The sequence below is a fragment of the Cottoperca gobio genome, chromosome 5 (genome assembly GCF_900634415.1).
Source record: "Cottoperca gobio chromosome 5, fCotGob3.1, whole genome shotgun sequence".
NCBI classification, from domain to species: domain Eukaryota; kingdom Metazoa; phylum Chordata; class Actinopteri; order Perciformes; family Bovichtidae; genus Cottoperca; species Cottoperca gobio.
In genome coordinates, this window is record NC_041359.1 from 14797996 (window position 1) to 14818938 (window position 20943).

At 40.6% G+C, this 20943-nt stretch overlaps 1 protein-coding gene and 1 long non-coding RNA gene across 3 annotated transcripts; one reads left to right on the plus strand and one right to left on the minus strand.

Moving 5' to 3' along the window:
- Positions 1 to 418: 418 nt before the first annotated feature.
- Positions 419 to 16449, minus strand: LOC115008001 (uncharacterized). 2 transcript variants are annotated; one of them, XR_003832266.1, is made up of 3 exons: positions 16173 to 16449; positions 7278 to 7370; positions 419 to 545 (listed from the first exon to the last, which is right to left on the minus strand). It is a non-coding gene; the product is annotated as an uncharacterized LOC115008001 (long non-coding RNA). The 2 variants fall into 2 exon arrangements; XR_003832265.1 differs by lacking the exon at positions 419 to 545 and adding an exon at positions 3602 to 4181.
- epha2a (eph receptor A2 a) lies at positions 7479 to 20409 on the plus strand. The gene is made up of 17 exons (XM_029431213.1): positions 7479 to 7554; positions 8416 to 8483; positions 9985 to 10621; positions 14707 to 14862; positions 14972 to 15304; positions 16208 to 16335; positions 16443 to 16620; positions 16738 to 16840; positions 17106 to 17158; positions 17257 to 17382; positions 17484 to 17669; positions 17781 to 17842; positions 18194 to 18403; positions 18586 to 18735; positions 18974 to 19167; positions 19688 to 19843; positions 20231 to 20409. The coding sequence occupies exons 1-17, from the start codon at positions 7479 to 7481 to the stop codon at positions 20337 to 20339; spliced, it is 2925 nt and encodes a 974-aa protein (XP_029287073.1). The 3' UTR covers positions 20340 to 20409.
- Positions 20410 to 20943: the final 534 nt, after the last annotated feature.

A 20943-nucleotide genomic window follows, 5' to 3' on the forward strand; every position in this document is an offset into this window, starting at 1 on the left:
TATTCACAATGAAATTAAATAGATTCATTCGAAAATAATTTTGTTCTTTTCATTTAAAAAAAGGTTCCATAATGCCAAATTAATTTAGTTAATAAGGTAAGTTAATAAATAAAGAATTACATTTAAAGATAAGTTATAGGCTTTTTATTGTTTATTCATTTGATCTGATAAATATTATTAATGTTTGTTTATTGACTGGCCTCCTGGTTTTTTGTTTTTTTTTTGCAAAACTGGCCCCCGGGCAAAGCAAGTCGAGTATCTCTGGTCTACAATTTAAAAAAGACATGAAAACAAAATCACAATAGTACAAACTGCTGACTTTGAGTGGGTAAACACGAGCTCCTGTTTGCTCTGCATTGTCCAGCTGTCTCTCACTCTCTGGATCCAGACCTACCTCAAACAAAGCAGGTGCCCTTTTGGCCAAATAATGATCCGATTGTTGTTGACCACACTGCCTGTTGCCCTTTCTGGTCCTCCCTTTTCCTCTTCTGAACAGTTGTGGTCGTTACAGCACATACCTTCACTCAGCAGCTCCATGGTCCCATCTAATACACACAATGTAAGTGAGCAGCTGAAATCAGACACCTTAATGTTCACATTTTATAAGAGAAATATGAGCATTTAGCGGCACAGGTTTTTATAGAAAAAACATCACCACCTGGTCCATTTAGTAGCTATTCTGGAGCTTTCAATTGTATTGCACAATGTTCCTCAACTGCTGGTTTAGGGCTGCAACTAACGATTATTTTCTTTATCGATGAAAAATGTCAATTCCAGTTTCTCAAAGTCCAAGTCTTTAAATGCCTTTTTTTCTCAAACCAAAACCCAAAGATATTCAGATTTATATGATATAAAACTGAGAAAAGCAGGAAATCTTTATATTTGAGAGGCTGAAAAACTAATTTTCTGCCATTTTTGCATGAAAAATTACCTTTACGATTAATTGATTATTCTGTCGATTGACTAAGTGAGTAGTCGATTAATCATACTGTTTCCATATCAAGAGTGAAAACTGGGTAACCTCCATCTGCTGATCGAGGAAGATGATGTGATATGATCGAAAGCTCCAGAATAGCTTATAAATGTCATTTGTCAGCTTCTGTTTCCAATTTTATGAATTAATTTTTACACACACACACCATCCATACCACTACCTTACAAACAGCTGTAATGCCTGTGATCAAACTGTAGAGCCCTCCCAAGTTGGCCGGCCACTGTGAAATGTAAACAGTAAACAGGATGGCGCATCCTGTGTGTGAGTGCTTGTTTGAGGCTGTGTGTGCCACAGACTGTGTGTGTGTGTGTGTGTGTGTGTGTGTGTGTGTGTGTGTGTGTGTGTGTGTGTGTGTGTGTGTGTGTGTGTCTGTGTGTGTGTGTGTGTGTGTGGGGGTGTGGAGGGGAGGGAATGTGTTGGCTGCTAAAGAGAGAATGAGCCCATGCAGAGCGTGCTAGCCCAGCTGTCACTGCTATAACTTCAGACTTGAGAGACCACAGGATGCAAGCTGGAGGGCCACTGTGTGTGTTTAAGTGTGTGAGGTGTGTGTGTGTGTGTGTGTGTGTGTGTGTGTGTGTGTGTGTGTGTGTGTGTGTGTGTGTGTGTGTGTGTGTGTGTGTGTGTGTGTGTGTGTCGACCCACACCCCCCTGGCATTCCCCACAGGCCCTGGCTTCCTTCCTCCCCTTTGTTAAGTCTGTGAGGCAGACTTCGTCAAGCTGAGCACACAAACGAATGCATATGAATGTGTGCTGTCATCTTTATTAGGCCCCTTTGCCAACACCCATTACATTTAACACGGGTCTTTACTGAAGGAGATTTCACTTTCAGTCATGCCTTGTCCCCCCACTCTTGCCAGACGAGGAGGATTATAGTGACCTCAGTCTGGGGTAAAGTTGAATACACAACCTGTTACATGAGAACTTAATAGTGAGCAATGAACAAAGGCTGATTTTTGATGGTTATTTATGGCTGGCTATTTGATATGTGACTTTAAAGGCATAAGTAATATGTGGGAGTTTTATATTTCACAGGTGAGACGATCGTTCTTTTGGATGCTTTTCTAAAATATCTTTCAATACCTGCAGCGTTCACTGCTCTTTGATGAGGTCAGTGCCCATGCAGGCAGCGATGACTGATTAGGGCGAACCCACAAATAGATTCTACCCATGAATGTATGACTAATACTCTGTGTTTTTAACCACATTCTCACATTTCTTCCCATCATAAGAGAAAAACTTGTCGGAGCGTGTTCTCTATTTTGTTTCGAAACCCTACGCCGCACACAACATAGCCCATGTAGACAACAGACACCCACCCCAAATTCCAGTGCGGAGAGGTAGTGTTTTTCAGAGGTGGCATGTGGAGCTTTTAAAACCAGATGACTGAGGACACAGAGGGAAACAAAACAATGGCTTTTCAGTGCAGACAACAGAGCACAGAATGAAGAAGCTTCCACAACAGCCATCCTGTTTGTGAGGAACATAAAAGAGGGTGGTTTGGGGTTGGTTTTATGGTGTAATTCATTATTAGAGCACACTTTTGTTGGAAGATACTTTACAATGTGTGCTTTTATTTAACTTTGGTGAGAGACTTTATGTACCTGTATTGAACTTGTAGAGATTAGTGACTTCCTACTTTCTGTAGTTTATTTGTGTAAAGCTTATCAGTACATGGTTCATACTGCGTCAATACAAGTAGTGAATTGAACAATGTCGTCGCTGTTTGACTAAGATATCTCGTGTTTTTGTCGTCACTCGTCTGTTTGTTTTCGCCTTATGTGATTATTATGTTATCAAAAAGATTACACACTCCTTTGTGGGTTGAATAGTTCTACATCATAGGCTGATAAATCCCCCACAGGATAATCTAAAAAATGCAGTGTCTCCTTTAGTCTCCTTCCCGACCTCACATTTAGGGCCCACATGTCTGATTTTTTTTCATTGATTCAAATCCAGCCTGAATATCTGGTTGAAGTGAACAACACTGCTTTCCTTAACTAGGGAACATAGTCAGCACTGAAAAGCACAAACCTCTACATGATTTCATTGCAAGTGGACTTTTAAACACAATGATTTCTATTATAATACAGATGAAACTTGAAACTGAAACTATAGATGAAACTCAGGAATTGCATCATATACCGAGACAAATGTATTTTCTAACACTAACTTTAAGAATAAAAGCAAATAATAGAATGAATCAACACCAAGAGTAAACATGTAATGTACACAGGCACTGTTAGCAGAGGTAATGTACCTTTGTGCTGTACTTCAGTACAACTTTAAGGTACTTGTAAATATTGCTCTTTTTATTTCCATACTTTTATTTAACAGCTACAGTTATTAGTTCATTTTCAGGTTGAAATTGTTCATATAAAAGATATGATAATTTTACTACCCAACAGTACATATAAGAGGTCAAAATAGCTCCACAACTACACCATTAATGTTAAAGCATCATAATGATTCCTAACAATTAATGAAACACTTGCAGTCTATCCATCTACCGTCTTTTCTTTTATTCTATTATATGTTTTTGATTTTTTTTAGTACTTTGCTTGTATTTGTACTACCTCTTAATATGTTTTTTGTTTATTGTATGCACCATAACACCAAGGCAAATACCTTGTAATTGAAAACCTACTTGGTAATATACTTTATTCTTATTCTCATTCAGATATATAAGTACTTTAAAACATTTAAATGTAGGACTGCTATTGGTTGTTGTGTGGCATTGCTATTTTACTTAAGTAAATAATATGCATGCTTCTTCTACCACTGACGGTAAGGCTTAAGCCATCAAAACGTATAAACAAAGGCGGGAATCCATCAGTTCTTAACAAGGGTTTGGGAGGCCCTCAATGAGATGGTGGAGATGTGGAAAACAGTAGGTGCATTTTATGTTGAAATTACACAAAAACTCCCCGTTGCTTTCGATAATCCACCTCTCTGTTTGCTGATACCACAAGACGTGTAAGGAAAGCAGGGGGGTGTGAGAGGAGCTGGGTCTGAATGACATGGCGTTGCTGCTCTGGCCTGCTATTCACTGACCCACAAAATGCAGACCCAGCCCCCAGTGTGAAGTACTTTTGTGTTGTCATCACCCTCAGAAGCTTGGGACCTGAGGGGAGGGGGTGTTTGAGGGCTGATGTGAGGCCGCAGTCTGCTCTCCAGAAGCACGCATGCACTGTTAGGTGAATAAAAAGAAGCCTGTATTGTAATGAAAGCATTTGCATACTTGTGTGTTAGAGAGGGTGTTAACCTTTGACTCCTCGGAGAACTGGATGACAACAGAAGCCACTTCTCAGAGCCTAAGCATTAACACACTTGGAAATAACACCTAAGCACACCTCGTTATGTATCAAAACCATTAAAGAGAGGAGAGAAAGGTTAGCTTGAGTGCTTAAGATGGAAGTTTCCTTCAAGTGGCAGTTCACACTCAAAACAAAGTGGGTAGGATCATTTGAAAGTGAGGGATATCTGGATCTTAAAGCGTGGTGTCAGGTCTTGTGGGATTGAAAAACAATGTCACAATGTTTTTTCTTAGGAGATACATTAAAGTAAATTTTAGTTAGTTAAAATAACTAATATTTGAGCAATTGACAACACATATTTGTGGAGGCTTAAGTTGACAAACAGAAGAAGAAAAGAGAATTTAAACTCCCTTTTTTCTGCTTGAGGAATCAAGTTAGAAATGTAACCTCTCTCACCGTTCAGAGAAAAAGGTTTAACCTGAAATATATCAGTTAATATTAAAAAACTAAAACAAATTAAACCTTTTTACAATAATAAAGGCTCATCTTTAATTGCAGTGCATGATTTAAAATGATTCTTTTTTTCCCGTCCTGTTGAAATTATCCTGTTAAACTACAATTTGTGTTTGTAAGCAATTTACGTAACTGTCATTTGAAGGTCAGAAAGCCATAATTCAGCCCACACTTAACTTGTTAATATATTATTTCACCAACATCTTTCACTCTGTCTGTTGTATGATTAATGTCCGTGTATGGTAACGTTGGACAAGACAATGTCCGCCTCTTCAGTTGATATTTTGGGGGGTCTTTGTCAGGGTGTCTGGCTGTGTTTGGCTCTCAAATCGAGGGGCTCTTCTTTCCAAGTACACGACGCTTCATGGAGAAGACTTGACTCTGAAATTCCTCCAGATAAGAGTTGCTAGGTGATGCTATTGTCAGATCTTCTTTGTGGTCACATATTCATACCCAAATTGTAAGGTTCTTTATAAGGAACGTCTCATTAGTAGTCATATATTCATACCAGGCCACCCCCTCCTACTTGACCCCTCCTTTACCAGTCGTGGGAAAGACAAGTCCTGGACGAGACGTGGAGGATTCAGGCAATTACTTGGAAGACGGTCAAAAAAGATTGTCCAGTTAAAAAACTCTTTCATTTGGAAAGCCCAAACTAATTTGTACTGTATTACTGACACTTATTGTTTGAAACATTCAGATCTTAATATCCCTGCACAGACAGAGGGTTCCTAAATGTATATTGAAACACCAAGTGCAAATGTATCCCAGCAGGACTAGAACGGACTGTTTACATCCATGCATTCCTGTGCAATGTGCAAGACACCAGAGACACAGTTCATACAGATGAAAAGAAACTCAAAGAAAGACTCAAACGAGGACTGAAACACTTAATTTAAAGAAAAAAATCTGTATTCTGTTGTTCTCCACTATATTCATTTGCTGTATATTTGTTATAGCTGCAATGACTAGACTAGCTCTGCAGAATAATAATCTATGTGGGGAACAGATGATCAACTGCTAAAGAATGATGAATCAATATAATAATGTATAAAGAAGAATTCACCTCACCAGCTATAACATAACTGCTGGATACAATGCATCTGTAATAAAAATCCATATACAGGCTATACTAAGACAACACTCTAAAAGAGATGATTCTGCATAATAAGTACTCTAACTATTGATACTTTAAGTATTTCATATTTGCCGGGAACACTTATGTGTGCACCTTCAGTTAAGTAAGTTTTTGATTTGAGTATTTACAATTGAAAGATTCTTTAAGTACATTTTACTGATACTCTGCATGTGCTTTAATATTCTACTTGAATTGCATTGGGGTATTTCTACTTATACTTAAGCCCTACATCTGTGTACTTCTTCCATCACTACTTGACACATTTTGCTAAATGTTCAAACAATTAATTTAGCTTTTGCATTTAGCTTTTGTTATTGTTGTTAACATAAGTTAGCGAGTGCTGGTTCTGACTTTAATTTACAAATGCGTATGATATGTAACTAGATAGTAAAGTATAGTGTAGTGAATGGCAACTGTAAAATACCACATCACAGATCTAAATTTGGACAAACAGCTTTCTCCATAAGGGGCTGCCAACTCTGGAACACATTACCAACTCAAATCAAATGAATCCAAGTTAATAAATCTTTTACAACAAAGGTTAGGCCTAAATTCTGTCTTAAAGCAAACCAGAGCTGTACCCATTTGAGCTAATTGTACTGTAAATTAGCAAGATGTATTGTGGCATGTGTATTGGTGTAATGTAGAATGTGTATTCTGTTATTGTATTTCCATATTTGTAGTGTGTTGTGGTTTCATGATACTGAAAGCTGTATATTTGAATCACACTGTACATGTAAAAGCCCATCTATGGACAAGAGTTAAACATTAGCAATAGCTATAAACTCTCAATTTAACTCTATATGCAAATGGGACATTATCTTCTTAAATATGTGCTAATTTGCATACATTTCCAGAACAGAAACCTGAACTCTGGATAAAGCCTCTGTTAAAAGTCTTGTTTCATTTGGTTAACATATTAGAGTCAAAGGTTTTTACAGAAGTAATTTTCAAATATCTCTTTTTATCACTTTTAAATCAGAAAAAATATTATCAACAGCCATAAAACAACAACAACCAAGACAAAACTAACAGATAGGCCTATCACCTTGAAACTTCTCCAGTTGATAACTTGCATACACACTTACATAAAAACATTTCTATTTAAAGTTTTCTGAAATTGTATGTTTGAATATGCAAATAATGTTTTATCTAATGCTAACTACTTCTACAGAAACAATTAGCCAAAGTGTAATGAAATAAACACCTACATGTGTATGTCTATTTTTGGATGTTTTCTTTCCACTACTCTGAATGAAGACATGTTACAGAAGCATGAACAACGATGACTTAATTATACAAAAATCAATACATCGAGAGTACAGTTTATGAATGAAACAGGTGCGGTCAAAGAGATATGGCCCCTCCCCCATATTACCATATTTGGAGAACTTCAACATTCCAAAGCTCGTGGGGCGGAGCTATGACGCCACCTGTTTCTCAATGGGCTGCGGGCTCGTGCTCACTGAGCCTGTAGAGTGAAATATTTGGAGAAGAGAAGTCAGTGTGGGACAGACGGAGGAGAGCAGCGAGACCCTGGGATTTAAAACCACGACTTTGTTAAAAGTTGTGTGGAATCATGGAGTTACGTGGGGTCAACCTGTTCTGGTTTTTATTCATCAGCCAAGTGTTTATCAGCCTCCAGTCGAAAGAGCGTAAGTACTTTTTCACGCGTTGTGTGAAAAAGAAGTACAAGTGAAACCTAGCTTTACAGCATCGTGAGTCAGGAGGTTGGCATTTAATAGTCTGCTTTATGTTTTACTTCTTTTTTTAAATATAAGTAAAATGAATTGTATAGGACTTTTTGTTCTGTTTTGTTTATAAGTTAGTACATAAAAAAAATGTTTGTATGAAATACTTATTTTAAAAATATCCATTTACTAGGCCTACTTGAACATTGTCGATACTATTTAGAATAATTTAAATGATAAAGAAAATCGCATTATCACTTTTTTTTCAATATATAACCTACCAGCCTTTTTAAGAGAATGCGGCTCTGTTTTTGTTTTTACTGGCCTTTGTCAAATTCAGGGTTAAGGGGCACCTGTGAGATGCCTTTACATGTCCGACCTTTTCTTTCACTTGTGGTGCGGATTCATGTATTTCTCTCGTCATGGCAATTTAAGTGCCCACGCCTTTCTCAGACATTATTAGTGCTGTATCCTGGATTTGGAGGACACGGTCAATGAAGTCCTAAATCAGATCGACATGCTTGATTAGACCGTCAAAGCATGGCATGTGCCCCCATAAAACTGCTGGCCCCGGAGATCAAGGCAGAGTATTTAATTGTACTGTCAAATAATAGTCATTTTCTAATTATTTAACAGCCTTATAAACAAATATAGATATATATACACGGTCTGTGCCTGACATGTGTGAGGTCTTTAGATGTATTTAACAGCTAAATATGTCATATATATACTGTGTATATGTAGATATTTCTTTTTTTTCATGCATCAGGTGTTATTGTGTGCTTGTTGTAACTATGTCATATGTGTTTCTGTTTGTCTCTGTAGAAGTATTGTTGGATATGAGAGCTTCAGGATCAGAGTTGGGCTGGTTGACGTTGCCATATGAGAACGGAGTGAGTATTTATACCTCAACAGGCATTTTTAAGACTTCAGGTTCAAGACTTGACACTGTCTTAAGTAAGACAGCAAATTAACACAAAGAAAAGCAGCTGAAGATTAGTGGATGTGAGGATTTGAATACTTTTTAGCAATAGTTATGTTCATTCAGTCCACTAAGAAATCTCTCTGTGAGAGATGTAATGAGTGGCAGCTCGATGAGGTCTGGCAGAGTTCGGCTAGCCTTGTGGCAACGCTACCCTTTCATAAAGAACTTATGAATGCCATTAAAATGTCAAGGTTAAACCTACATTTAAATTTACAGTTACAGAGTGCATTTTACACAATCACAGGAGATCATTTTCATTCCAATACTAAAACCAACAACAACATTTGTAGGTTTCCTTGTGATTCCTCTTTGAATTTAGAGATGACATCAGCAGCAAGATGATCCGTACAGTTGTGGGAACACATAAGTAAAAGAGAAAGAAAAACTGGTTCATGTGTGGAGAACCATCCCTCTATCTATAGTTCAGTGGCTTTCCATCTAAAAAAAGCTACAGGACATGGCCACTTCCACTGTGTGGGCCGCGTTTCTTCTTACGTTCTCAAACATCTGAGGGTTCTCGTTATATCAGATAGGAATTCCTCTTGTCCGTCAAACTTTGCTTTGTTCTAATAACTTTCTCACACATGTTAAGTGTCAACTTGTTTCAACTAGATGACTATTTGCAATGTGTAGTGTTGGCTTATGCAAACATATTTGAACAGTTCATTTTCTGTGTGTAGCCTGTCTGAGTAGACAATAGAAGTTGGATAGTAATTACAAGTAATTCCCGGAAATTCATTATTTAATTTGACTAAATATAGAGGAGCTGATAGGTGTAATTATGAATGATTATTAAATGATTTATGATGCCTCATAGAGGGCTGCTCTAATCTAATGGTACCGACTTTTTTGAAATAGTGGACATATATTTTATATATATATATTTACATATATAAGTTAAGCATTGCTTTATAACTTGAAACATACCAGTGCAGCTAACATATGAGGCGTTAAATGGAGGCTTTTAATCTTTCTGCTCGTCACTGCTCCCCTCTCTTAAAACATCTTAATTGCTGCCAATTTTGCTGCCACTCTGCTTATAAAGCTCATTTAACTGCCATAAATGTTAGTTGGTAGTCTACACTAGTATTTGCTGGATTTGTGTGTGGCTCACACACATGCACCCTCGTGTGTTAGTGGAAAACCACACACGTCGTGAGCACGGCACATGTCCAGGCCAATAATCTTCATGTGTGGAAAAAAGCTTCAGCTCACTTCTGCACTTTTATGAGTTTCTCAGTCAGCATGAAAGAAGAGGTGTCTCATAAATAAAGCTGGTTCTCAGCAAGAACAAAGCAAACAAACCCTGTACTTATTCCCTGAAAGTTTTTTATTATTGTAGCTGGGTGACTGACTTTTGCCCCTTGAACTAATCCCTCTCCTCTCCTTTATCTTTTCCTGTTCTACAGTGGGAGATAGTCCAGACGGTGGTGAACGGCTCACTTTTCTATACCTACAGTGTTTGTAGCATAGACTCTACAGAACAGGACAACTGGTTACGCACAACGTTCATCCAGCGGCGCCCGGGGACTCCACGAGTCTCTGTGGAGCTGCGTTTTATCGTGCGAGACTGCAACACTTTTGATGGTGCTTCTGTCGCCTGCAAAGAAACCTTCAACCTTTTCATCTCAGAGGCGGATGCCGACGTGGGGACCAACTTCCGTAAAGGCCAGTTCCGCAAAGTGGCCACCATCGCTCCCGACGAGGTCACGCGGGGTCGCGTGCTGAAGGTCAACACAGAGACGAGGACTGTGGGGCCTTTGTCAAGAAAGGGCTTCTACCTGGCTTTTCAGGACATGGGCGCATGTGTGGCGCTGCTGTCAGTCAGAGTGTACTACAAGACATGCCCATCCACGGTGCAGAGCTTGGCTGCCTTCCCGGAGACGGTGGCGGATGCTCTGAGAGAGGTCGAGGGAGCCTGTGTGGAGAATGCCGTCAGTCAGGCCACCCCACGCATCTACTGCACAGCTGAGGGTGAATGGGTGGTTCCCGTAGGGCAGTGCCAATGTCTCGCCGGCTACGAAACCACCGGGGACGCCTGCCAAGGTAAGCGCTGCCTGAAATATGCCACGCACTCAACTGAGACGTGTTTGCGTTGCCATGTGAGTTGTAGTAAATGCACCTCAAACCACTTCTTTGGCAACATGTGAGGAATGAGCGCAGAGGAATGTTAATTGTGTCTGGTTTGTTTGGAAATCTCTCCCAAAAGCACCCCGTCTCTGTCGTGTGTGTGCTGAAGTGGGTCAGGTACAGCAGGATGGAGCATGGGAAAGGGAGGACACAGGGAAGCTGTCGAAACCTGTTTGTTTTGTTTTCGATTTAACAGCAACCACAGATTGCTCCATGTGATCCAGATAATACCCATTGAGGAAATTTCAACAGCCTCCCATCAATGCCTCATCTCTCTACCTGTTGGCCAGTAGCGCAGTCTTTCCACAGACTCAGGAATGGGGCTGGGCTAAAGTTTTATGGCTCGGTCGATGGCTGGAGGTGATAATGTACAGTACAGGAAGCTGTGTCCCAATTCCATGCTACTTACTTATTGCTTATATTATACTCAGTGGACTTTGAGGTTGTTGTGTCTTTACACGGGACATTTGACAACATACACTCAAAGTAGTTTTTTAAATATGGCATTGATGGACACTTTTGTCCCATAATTCACTGCGAAAAAAGGGTTAAAAACCCAAAAACATTTTTTGCTTTCTTTTTACAAGAGATTTCAAGTTTACAGCACATTTAGTAAACGTAGTAAAGTACATTAGTTTCTTGTATACAAACCACAAAACCTTAGTATATCACATACTGTATAATATCAGTTTTTAGTATGAAATAGGTATAAAGTTCTTCTTTAAAGGGACATGAGGGTAAACTTGTTAACCATTCAGATATTTACAGGCAGTTTACAAAACAAATGAAAAAAAGCAGCAGCTCTCAAGAAAGGCTTGTGAGTACATGTACAAGAAAATAAAAATAGATGTGTACAGTAAAAGACATAGCTGCGGTGTTCATACTGTATGTGCTCCTACTGTTTGTGTGGAATTCGTCTTTTGGCTTTCTCGGGTGTGGTGTGCTGAGCCGTCTGGAGGAAACGTGGGAGGAGGGAGGAGGGAGGAGGGAGGAAGGGCAAAGTAGGCTGCAAGGACTTCTGAAAGGAATTCTTTCACCCTCGCGTCACCTACAGCACTGATTGACTGAAGGAAGGGGCCGTGTGAATGTCTCAGAATAACTACCTGAGTGCTGAGTCTTCTTCTCGCAACTATTTGTTTTTGTGCCAGTTGCTAAGGCGACAGGAACCACAGATTACAGGGATAGGGCCGACACGCCTATCAGAGGTTAGACTGAGTCAGGCTGCGGTTTATGACTCCTGATGGTCCGAGTCACCTTGACTGGAAGAGTTTGTTCTGTTCTTTGAGTCATTTCTCTTTAAGACTGCAGATCCGTTTTTACCAGTTTAAAGAATTAAGCGATTAGTTGACAACCAAAAATGCAAATACAATTGTTTCTAGCTCCTCAATTGTGAGGAGAACAACTCATTTAAAGACATCACATTGAGCTTTAGAAAATTGTGAAAGCATATTTCACAGTTTTGTGACAATATAAAGTCCAAACAAATAATCTATTAGTTGTAAGATTAACATTTAATGGAAGTTATTGTTCGTTGCAGCCTTGCATACCACTGATAGATAAGGACACTGCTTCAAAGAGTGAATCTTGTACTGGGGTTGTGAAAATGAAGACGGAATAAAGAGAGGAAGGCGGGGAGGATGTCACGGCAAAGGAATGTTTTAGTCTTTGAGGTTTCTGAACACTCTGAGCCGAGCACCTGAAACGGAAGTTGGCAGAGGAGGAGAGGAAATATTATGACAGGGAAAAAACTGTGATTCCAAAGTCTGGAGGATGACCTGAGGATGTTTTATTTCATACATTTAAAATCAATTATTAAGTCGTAGTTGGTGCCAACTCTAGAGAAAGTGATATCCTCAGAGACTCACGGCCTGCATTCCTACGAAGAGCACAACTGTTGTGGGAAAAGGAAGTAAAGCGAGATGAGGTGGAATGCTGACTGAAACAAATAAGACGGTTGTCCTTGGTTCGAGGGCGGGGAGTCAGTCGACAGTTGGTACATGAGGGTGGTTAGTTTCGTGGCTGCTTAGTTAGGTGTGGAGTGTAATTTAGTCAAGAGGATTAGTAGAGCAACAGGACAGCTGTTGGCCAATGACATGCCCCGCTTTGCCTCCCTTTGCTCTTTCATCCGTTTGTTAACACACGCAACGAGCTCCCTAATCCATGTTCCTTCATTAGAACAATGGGTCGACACAAAGAGCAAAAAACAGATCCAATTAACAGATGCACCGGTGCAGAACATAAGTTCTTTTCACATGTGTGTTGTCGTCAAAAAGGAGCGTGGGACAATTAGAAGAACAAAAAGAAAAGAATGGAAAATAAAAGTTAGATGGAGAGCTTTGGATCAAATGGAGGACTGCAACTAACTATTATCTTCATTGTGGATTAATCTGTTGGTTATTTTCTTCATTCGTTGTTTAGTCTATAAAATGTCAGAAAATAGTGTAAAAATGTCGACCAGTTTTTCCCAAAGCCCAAGATGATGTCCTTAAGTGTCTTGTTTTATCCACACCTCAAAGATATTAATTTTACTGTCACATTTAAGAAGCTGGAATCAGAGAAATTTGGCCTTTTTCTTACTTAAAAACAAATGATCAAAGATTAATTGAATAGTTGACAACTAAGCTCGAATCAAATAACAACAACATTCCCACACTTTTTGTATACTAACAAAATGAAGCTAAAATCTTTAATTCAATTATTTATTCAATTATGAGAATCCATTGTTGCCAAAGTTTGCATCTACAACGTTTGTTAACGTTGCACACATGCCGCCATTTGCGAGCTGTGTAATGAGAAATGCAACATATTTATGGCACCACTTTGTCCAATCTCGGAGACAATAGATGAATGGGGCTGGAGTTTCTTTGGTACGTGACAGACGTCCTGCTGCTGCAGCTCAGGATGAAATGGGCTGGCCCCCTTTTCTTGTGTGAAAAGACCTCAGCTACACCCCCACTGCCGCCAAGTGACTCCCTGAGAGAACTTCTGTTGGTGCTCCAGACCTTTAACCCCATCCCCCATCCATCTATTCATCTTTATCCCTCCTACTCAAAATCAACCTGCTCCTTCTCCTCCACTGCGGCAATACTTGGAGTGCAAAGGTCCTTCTGCCTGAATGGTGAAGTAACACGACCACGTCTTCAATCCAGGGTTCACTCGACCTCTTCTCACGGCCACCAGCACAGGGGCCAGATGAAAGGCTCCACCCAAGGGAGACAGCAGAATGAAAGCAGAGAGAGGAGATCCATTCTTTTAAAGTTTTTTTTACTTTGCTGGAGCCCTTTATCACCTCAGAAAGTATGTGCAAATGTTTCCATAAACACACTGAAAATCCATCCTCGTCTCCAGCAGTTTTTCCTATTTCCTGCTTCTGTCGTCCTCTAACTATACAACCTTGGATGCTGTAATTTGCGACTGATGTAAGGGGTTAGCGGAAGGAAGGAAGGAAGGAAGCAAGAAAGGGAGGAAACATCAGCCTCAGACTGAATTGCAGCTCTTGTGCTCTTGTTTCTGTCCACTCTGCACGTTCATTAACCTCCCATGCCCTGGAAGGCTGTTTATCTGTGTGCTCAAATGTCCACCCTAACTCTCCACCAGTGTCCAAGGTGCCATTTCCTTTGGCAAAAACATAAAAATTATCTGCCAGAGAATATGATCTGGAGAGTTCACAGGGGAAAGGCAGGTCAGATCACCTGATTTATTTAATGCTCTGCTGTCATCCGGTTGACAATGGCAGTGTGACCTGAGATTAGGCCTTCAGGCGAAAAAGGCGAGTGGAGGCAGATCGTCAGGGAAATCCCTTTTCATTCCTCTGCTTACAAAGCCTCAGTGATTATAGGTTACTCACAACAAACGCTTCCTGTCGGGTGGAGCGGGCTGGTAATACAGAGACAGCTTCATTGTTTGCATTTAGATCATTCATTCCTTCCTGTGTTTGTCTGTTTCACAGTTATTCCTAATGTCAAGCTTAAACTAACACACACATTACTTCTCTCACACAGCGTGCAAACCAGGCTACTTCAAGCCATCTGTGTCGAGCGAGTTGTGTCAGGTTTGTCCTGATAACACCAAGCCCTCCACAGCCGGCGCCACCGACTGTCAATGTGAGGAAGGTTTCTTCCGCTCCCCTTCAGACCCTCCTACGTCACCCTGCTCTGGTAACAACCACACTCATTGCTTTCATATTACTGACAAAGTAAACTTTTAGCTCATCACAGGCAGCTCAGAAGATCAGGCTAACTGTTCGTCATGTATTTCCTCCCCAAGCTCCACCCAGTGCCCCTCGTGACCTGACCTCCACCACCCTGTCAGCAGAGGGCAGGCTGCATCTGTCCTGGAGCCCACCGCTGGTGACCGGGGGCCGCAGTGACCTCACCTACAGTGTGTTGTGCGATCACTGCGACGGGGCCGTGTGTGTCCCCTGTGGGGAGAAGATCCGCTTTGAGACGGGTCCTACAGACCTGAGGGACACCGCGGTCGTCGTTACTGACCTGGATTCTCATCTGAATTACACGTTCACTGTGGAGGCTCACAGCGGCGTGTCCCAGTTCGGTAATGAGAAGCCCATCGCAAGCATCACCACTGCTCTGGACTACACAGGTGAGCCCTATCGCAGGAGAAGCTTTTTCTTTACGCTTTGATTCACACCTTGTGTTCGGCTTGAATTGAGTTTACTTCCAACTGCAGTATATCGTGAAATCAAGCAAAACCAACGTATTAAAACACAATATGTAGAAAAGTATTGAAGTGGTAACCCTTTCCTTGAACATTTGGTAAAGAAGTGACTATAAAACATTTGGTAACACATTCTATGACCTATCACCTACAGTATTTCTATAATACATTATAAACTAACTTATAATGCACCATACTCTGTTTGTAGCACTAATAATAATAATATATAATATATATATATAAATATAAATATATATATATATATAAAAAATAATAATATATATATATATATTTATTTATTTATTGGCCATTATGATAATATTTCAGAATTGCTGGTCACTCATGGTCACATTTTTATTTGCAAGGATCATTGTTTATTATAATTTACATTATAATACTTTGTATAATGCCATGTGATTATGCATTATAATCATATAGTGCATTCTAAGTATGTTTATATTGCATTATAACTTTGTTAATACAACAAATAATGACATATTTGATTATTTTATATTATCTGTTGGGGACTTCTGAAACACATCATAGTAAAAAGTCAAGACATATCAAAGTTATAAAACTATTTTAAGTATGTTTTTTGAGCTATTAGAGGATTTGTTGTCTCCAGAACCCCGAGCTGACACTTTTAGACTTTCAATGTAATATTTGATTTGTCAGTAAAACAACATTGTACAAGAAGAGCTTACTACACAAAGAGGAATCCAGTCTGACCCACTGAATCCCAAAGGCTTTAATTTCCAAATGTGCTTTCCAAAGACTATGATTAGTCACTAACCATTATTATGCTTTCTGTCTCTCACCGACCGTTAGATCCCCCCAAGGTGACGCTGATCCATCTGGATGATCGCAGCCCCACCAGTCTGTCTCTGTCCTGGACTCTGTCTCGCAGGGCTCCAGCACACATCAATCACCGCTATGAGCTTATGTACCGCAGAAAAGTAAGACCGACTGCTTTGTGCTCTTTTGTCTCCCCTTCCTCTTTTTCAAAGTTGAGTCTGTAAATTATTCCAAAGTTATTCTAATCCTCACATTTTCCTCTTTGCAGGACGGTGAGGGAGAGCGTGATGTGACCACCTACACGGTCCTGATTTTGGAGAAAAGTTCAGTCCAGATTAATGACCTCACCCCCGACACTACGTACATGTTCAGGGTCCAGGCTCTGAGTCCTGAAGGAAACCCCGGAAGCTACAGTGTGGAGCACGAGTTCCTTACTTCACCACTAGGTAACAGCAACCTTTAAAAACCTACAGAAGATTAAATAATCTCTCAAAAATCTGTCTGTGTAAACTTTAATTGTGAGTCTTGAGTTGTAAATGTTTCTCTTTCTGTGTTATTCACAGCAGAGTCTCAGATCCAGAACAGCTCCACCATGGTGATGGGAGCTGTAGTTGGCGTCGCGGTTATTCTGCTCGTCGTGGTGGCCGTCCTGCTGCTGCGTAAACGGTTGGTAACAACATGCTTCAGATCCACAACCAACGCCTGTGTCATTCAGATAAATGTTATCTACAGACCTGCAAACTGTGTGATTATGTGCCACAAGCTCAAGTAAATGAAAGATATTCTAGTATGACAGCTCAGGGAGGATTTATCAGTAATAGCTGGTGCTGCTATTGAATACAGCCGTGGTCTTTTTCAGCAGACACTGACCTGCAATTACCAAAAAGCCGGTCTGGATTCTGTTTAGTGATTCTTCCTGTTTTCCTCTCAGGAGACTGAACTCTCGTGGCAGAGGAGGACCTGAAGATCCCTACTTCTCAACAGGTTAGAGAGCCATTCTGTATATGCAATAATGATTATAATAACCGCTCAGTAAGGTTTATTATTTACCCCAATATTCTGGTGATTATTTCCCCCTTCAGATCAGCTCAAGCCTCTGAAGACTTACGTGGATCCACACATGTATGAAGACCCTAACATTGCCATCCAGAAGTTTGTCACAGAAATTGACCCCAGTGCCATTAGCAAACAAAAAGTCATCGGTGTTGGTAAGTGTGTTTAAAAAAATAAATAAAAATGAAATCACCTCTCTTCTATTTAATGAAATGTCAGAGCGCAGTTCCTAACGCTGTCCTTCTGCCGATTTCAGGAGAGTTCGGGGAAGTGTTTTGGGGCGTGATGAAGACTCCCGGGCGAGGCGAGGTGGCCGTCGCGATCAAGACCCTAAAGCCGGGGTACTCTGAGAAACAGAGGCAGGACTTCTTGAGCGAGGCCAGCATCATGGGTCAGTTCTCACACCCGAATATCATCCGCCTGGAGGGAGTTGTCACCAAATGTGAGTAGAAAACCTCAGACAGACGTCAGACAATCATTCTCAACTCATTTTGTATCAACTGCTTGTGTTTCTTTCTCTAAACCTAGATATGTGTTTCTTTCTCATTTTCAGTCAAGCACTTGATGATCGTGACAGAATACATGGAGAACGGAGCTCTCGACACGTATCTGAAGGTAGGTGCACGCACAGTCAAGACTTTAACTTCAGACTTAAACTTAATATTCATAGTCCTTAATATTTGTGAAGTGTGCAAACTACAACCTCAGCTAACCATCTTGTCTGTTTATTTTTTCATCTTAGTGCAAAGGGACTTGAAATGATGTTTTCTGTATATTGCTTTATATTGGATTATATTACAGTGCTAGTATGGATTTTTAAGCACGTTTCCCAAAATGTTGAACTATTCCTTTTAATCCAGTCCAAAGCAAACAAAGGAAAGTTGTGTTTGACTCAAACTTATGACACAATATAATATTTTAGTACAAGACAGAGTTATTCATTAGATGTGTTGTTTTCCTTGCCAGGACCGTGATGGGGAGATTCCATCGTATCAGCTCTTGGGAATGCTGCGTGGAATAGCTGCTGGCATGAAATACCTCGCCGACATGAACTACGTCCACCGTGACCTGGCAGCCAGAAACGTTCTGGTTAACAGCCTCCTGGAGTGTAAAGTGTCTGACTTTGGATTGTCGCGTGTGCTAGAGGACGATGCTGAGGGCACCTACACGACAAGAGTGAGTCTACATTTCACAGCCTAAAAGCATACAGAGAACAACCCTTGTTTGTTTTTTCTATTAACCGATGCCAGACTGTTAATGGTATCTTCACTCTCAAGTGTCCAATCTACAGTGTTGGTCTTTCAAGCGCCTTGTCTTCACCCATTAAATATGATTTGTTAATGTTTCTCTTCTTTCAGGGAGGTAAAATCCCCATCCGCTGGACGGCCCCCGAGGCCATCGCTTACAGGAAATTCACTTCAGCCAGCGACGTGTGGAGCTTCGGCATCGTCATGTGGGAAGTCATGGCATTTGGAGAACGGCCCTACTGGGACATGAGCAATCATGAGGTTAGTTTCCACCTCTTCCGGTTGAGACGTGGAATTGTTTTGGTGTGTAGGTCAAACTTTAATGTGTCTAACCACTGAGAGTCTGCGCTGGGTAGCTGGTGATCCAAAGCTGCCTGACATCCAGAGTAGTTTCCCACAATCCTCCTCAAGTCAACTGTTTAAAGCACTTTTATTTTCAGACTGTCACTACACTCATCACTAAACTTTAGATCTGATCCCTGCCTTCACTCTTCCTCAGGTCATGAAGGCCATCAACGAGGCCTTCAGGCTTCCTGCTCCGATGGACTGCCCATCCGCTATCTACCAGCTCATGCTCCAGTGTTGGCAGCACGACCGCTCCAAACGCCCTCGCTTCTCAGACGCCGTCAACATTTTGGACAAACTGCTCCGAAGCCCAGAGTCTTTGAAAACCATCGCTGACTTCGATCCACGGTACGAACATTAATTTTATATTGAAGTTTATGATTTAATAACAAAGTAAAACAGACAAAGAGTTAAAAGAACTTGTATAAAAGAGACTAATCCTGTCACGTGTGTAATGAATTCTACTGATGAGAATTAGGGCCAGGCTTAAGGAAAAATAAAATTAGGGGAGGAAGATGTCTTTTATTTTGTGTTTCGAGAATTGTCAAAAATAAATGTCAAACTTTTAAAAATGCAAAAAAAAAAAAAATCCCCTTTCGCCTAAAATTCTGTGAATTACAAAACTTTAACTTTGTATTTAATAAACCTTATTGCGTGTTAATAAGTTGGTAAGCCTGATAATTATCTATAATTATCGATAATTAATAGCAGCAGTACTCTCGCTATTTGCCATTTGAAAACGTATCTGGATTTTTCCACAATTTGTTGACAGGAAAACTGTTTCCCTCTTGTTCAAACATCATCACATGCACTCAGTGTACATAATGTAGTAAATAATGAGTAATCAAACGTACGTTGTTCCTCGCAGCGTGTCCATCCGCCTGCCCAGCACCAGCGGCTGTGACGGCATCATGTTCAGGTCGGTGTCTGAGTGGCTGGAGTCCATCAAAATGAACCAGTACAACGAAAGCTTCGCTCGCGCTGGGATCACGACCATGGAGCAGGTGCTCGCCTTGAGGCATGAGTAAGTGCACACATGGCACAGGTGCAGCTCTGCCACGCTGCGCTGATTTATCTGGCGCCAGGCCACATTTTGTAGAAACACAGAGAAAGTATTGAGCTCTCAGCTCAACATTTGCTATCCCGTGTCCGCCTCTGCCCATGTCATTCCTCTCATTCTGTGCTGCCATAGCTTCTACAACAGTGGCCTTTAAAAATAAAATAAATACATCTGACGTACCCTCACAGCCCTGTCAGAGGAACAAGCTCTTTCAACAGTTTATCCGCTACTTTTAACTCATTATTTGAGTTGTTAAATCATTACTTCACAATGGGAATCACTGCTGTGGGCTCACATGTCCGTATTGTTTTTAGCACACTTTTAACGGTACAATTTCTCTTGACTTTTCAGAGACATCAGGAATATTGGAGTGCGGTTGCCCGGTCACATGAAGAGGATAGCGTACAGCATCCTGGGTCTGAAAGACGAGACCAGCTCCCTCAGCGTGTTTGCAGTGTGATCTAATGCATTCCTCTAAATCAAAGTGCACTGACCGACTGACATGCCATTTCACTCACGGACGAGGAGGACCGAGGTGGGGGTGGGGGGGGGGGGGGGGGGGGGGGGGGGGTGAAACTGAGCTTCACTGCAGGGTTTCTCTTTTTTTTGGCGCGACTGAAGAGGAGCCTCCAAGCCACTCAGAAAGGACTGAGATCGAAAACACTTATGTACTTTATAAAAACAGAAGACGAATAATTTATCTTTATGTAAAAAAACGTTTTTTATATGTTGAACATAAACAAGTTTTGTGATATAGTAAATAAAACGATTATAAAAGTAAGTGTAAGATGTGAGACCTTGTGAGGAGCTTTTACAGAATGACTGAAATATTTAATGCTCTTTATGATTATATGGGCATTTTGTTCCAAGCACTCACTTTATCCTGCCAGTGTTTCGGGATCCTTATATCTGTTTGATTTTCTACATTTTTTTATGATCAATGAGACTTTTAAGTTTGAAATGAATTTTCACTCAGGGCAAATCATCTCACATTCTGTAGTTAGTCTCTGTATCACATGATGCATTTCCTACAAAGTCTTTTGTTTGTTTACATCAAGTCTTAA

Bases quoted from the DNA above. Each gene is read 5' to 3' on its own strand.
- epha2a (XM_029431213.1), top strand. From the start codon at position 7,479: ATGGAGTTACGTGGGGTCAACCTGTTCTGGTTTTTATTCATCAGCCAA. The intron at 10,622-14,706 runs GTAAGCGCTGCC...TCTCTCACACAG, and splicing joins CACCGGGGACGCCTGCCAAG to CGTGCAAACCAGGCTACTTC. The intron at 16,621-16,737 runs GTAACAGCAACC...TGTTATTCACAG, and splicing joins GTTCCTTACTTCACCACTAG to CAGAGTCTCAGATCCAGAAC.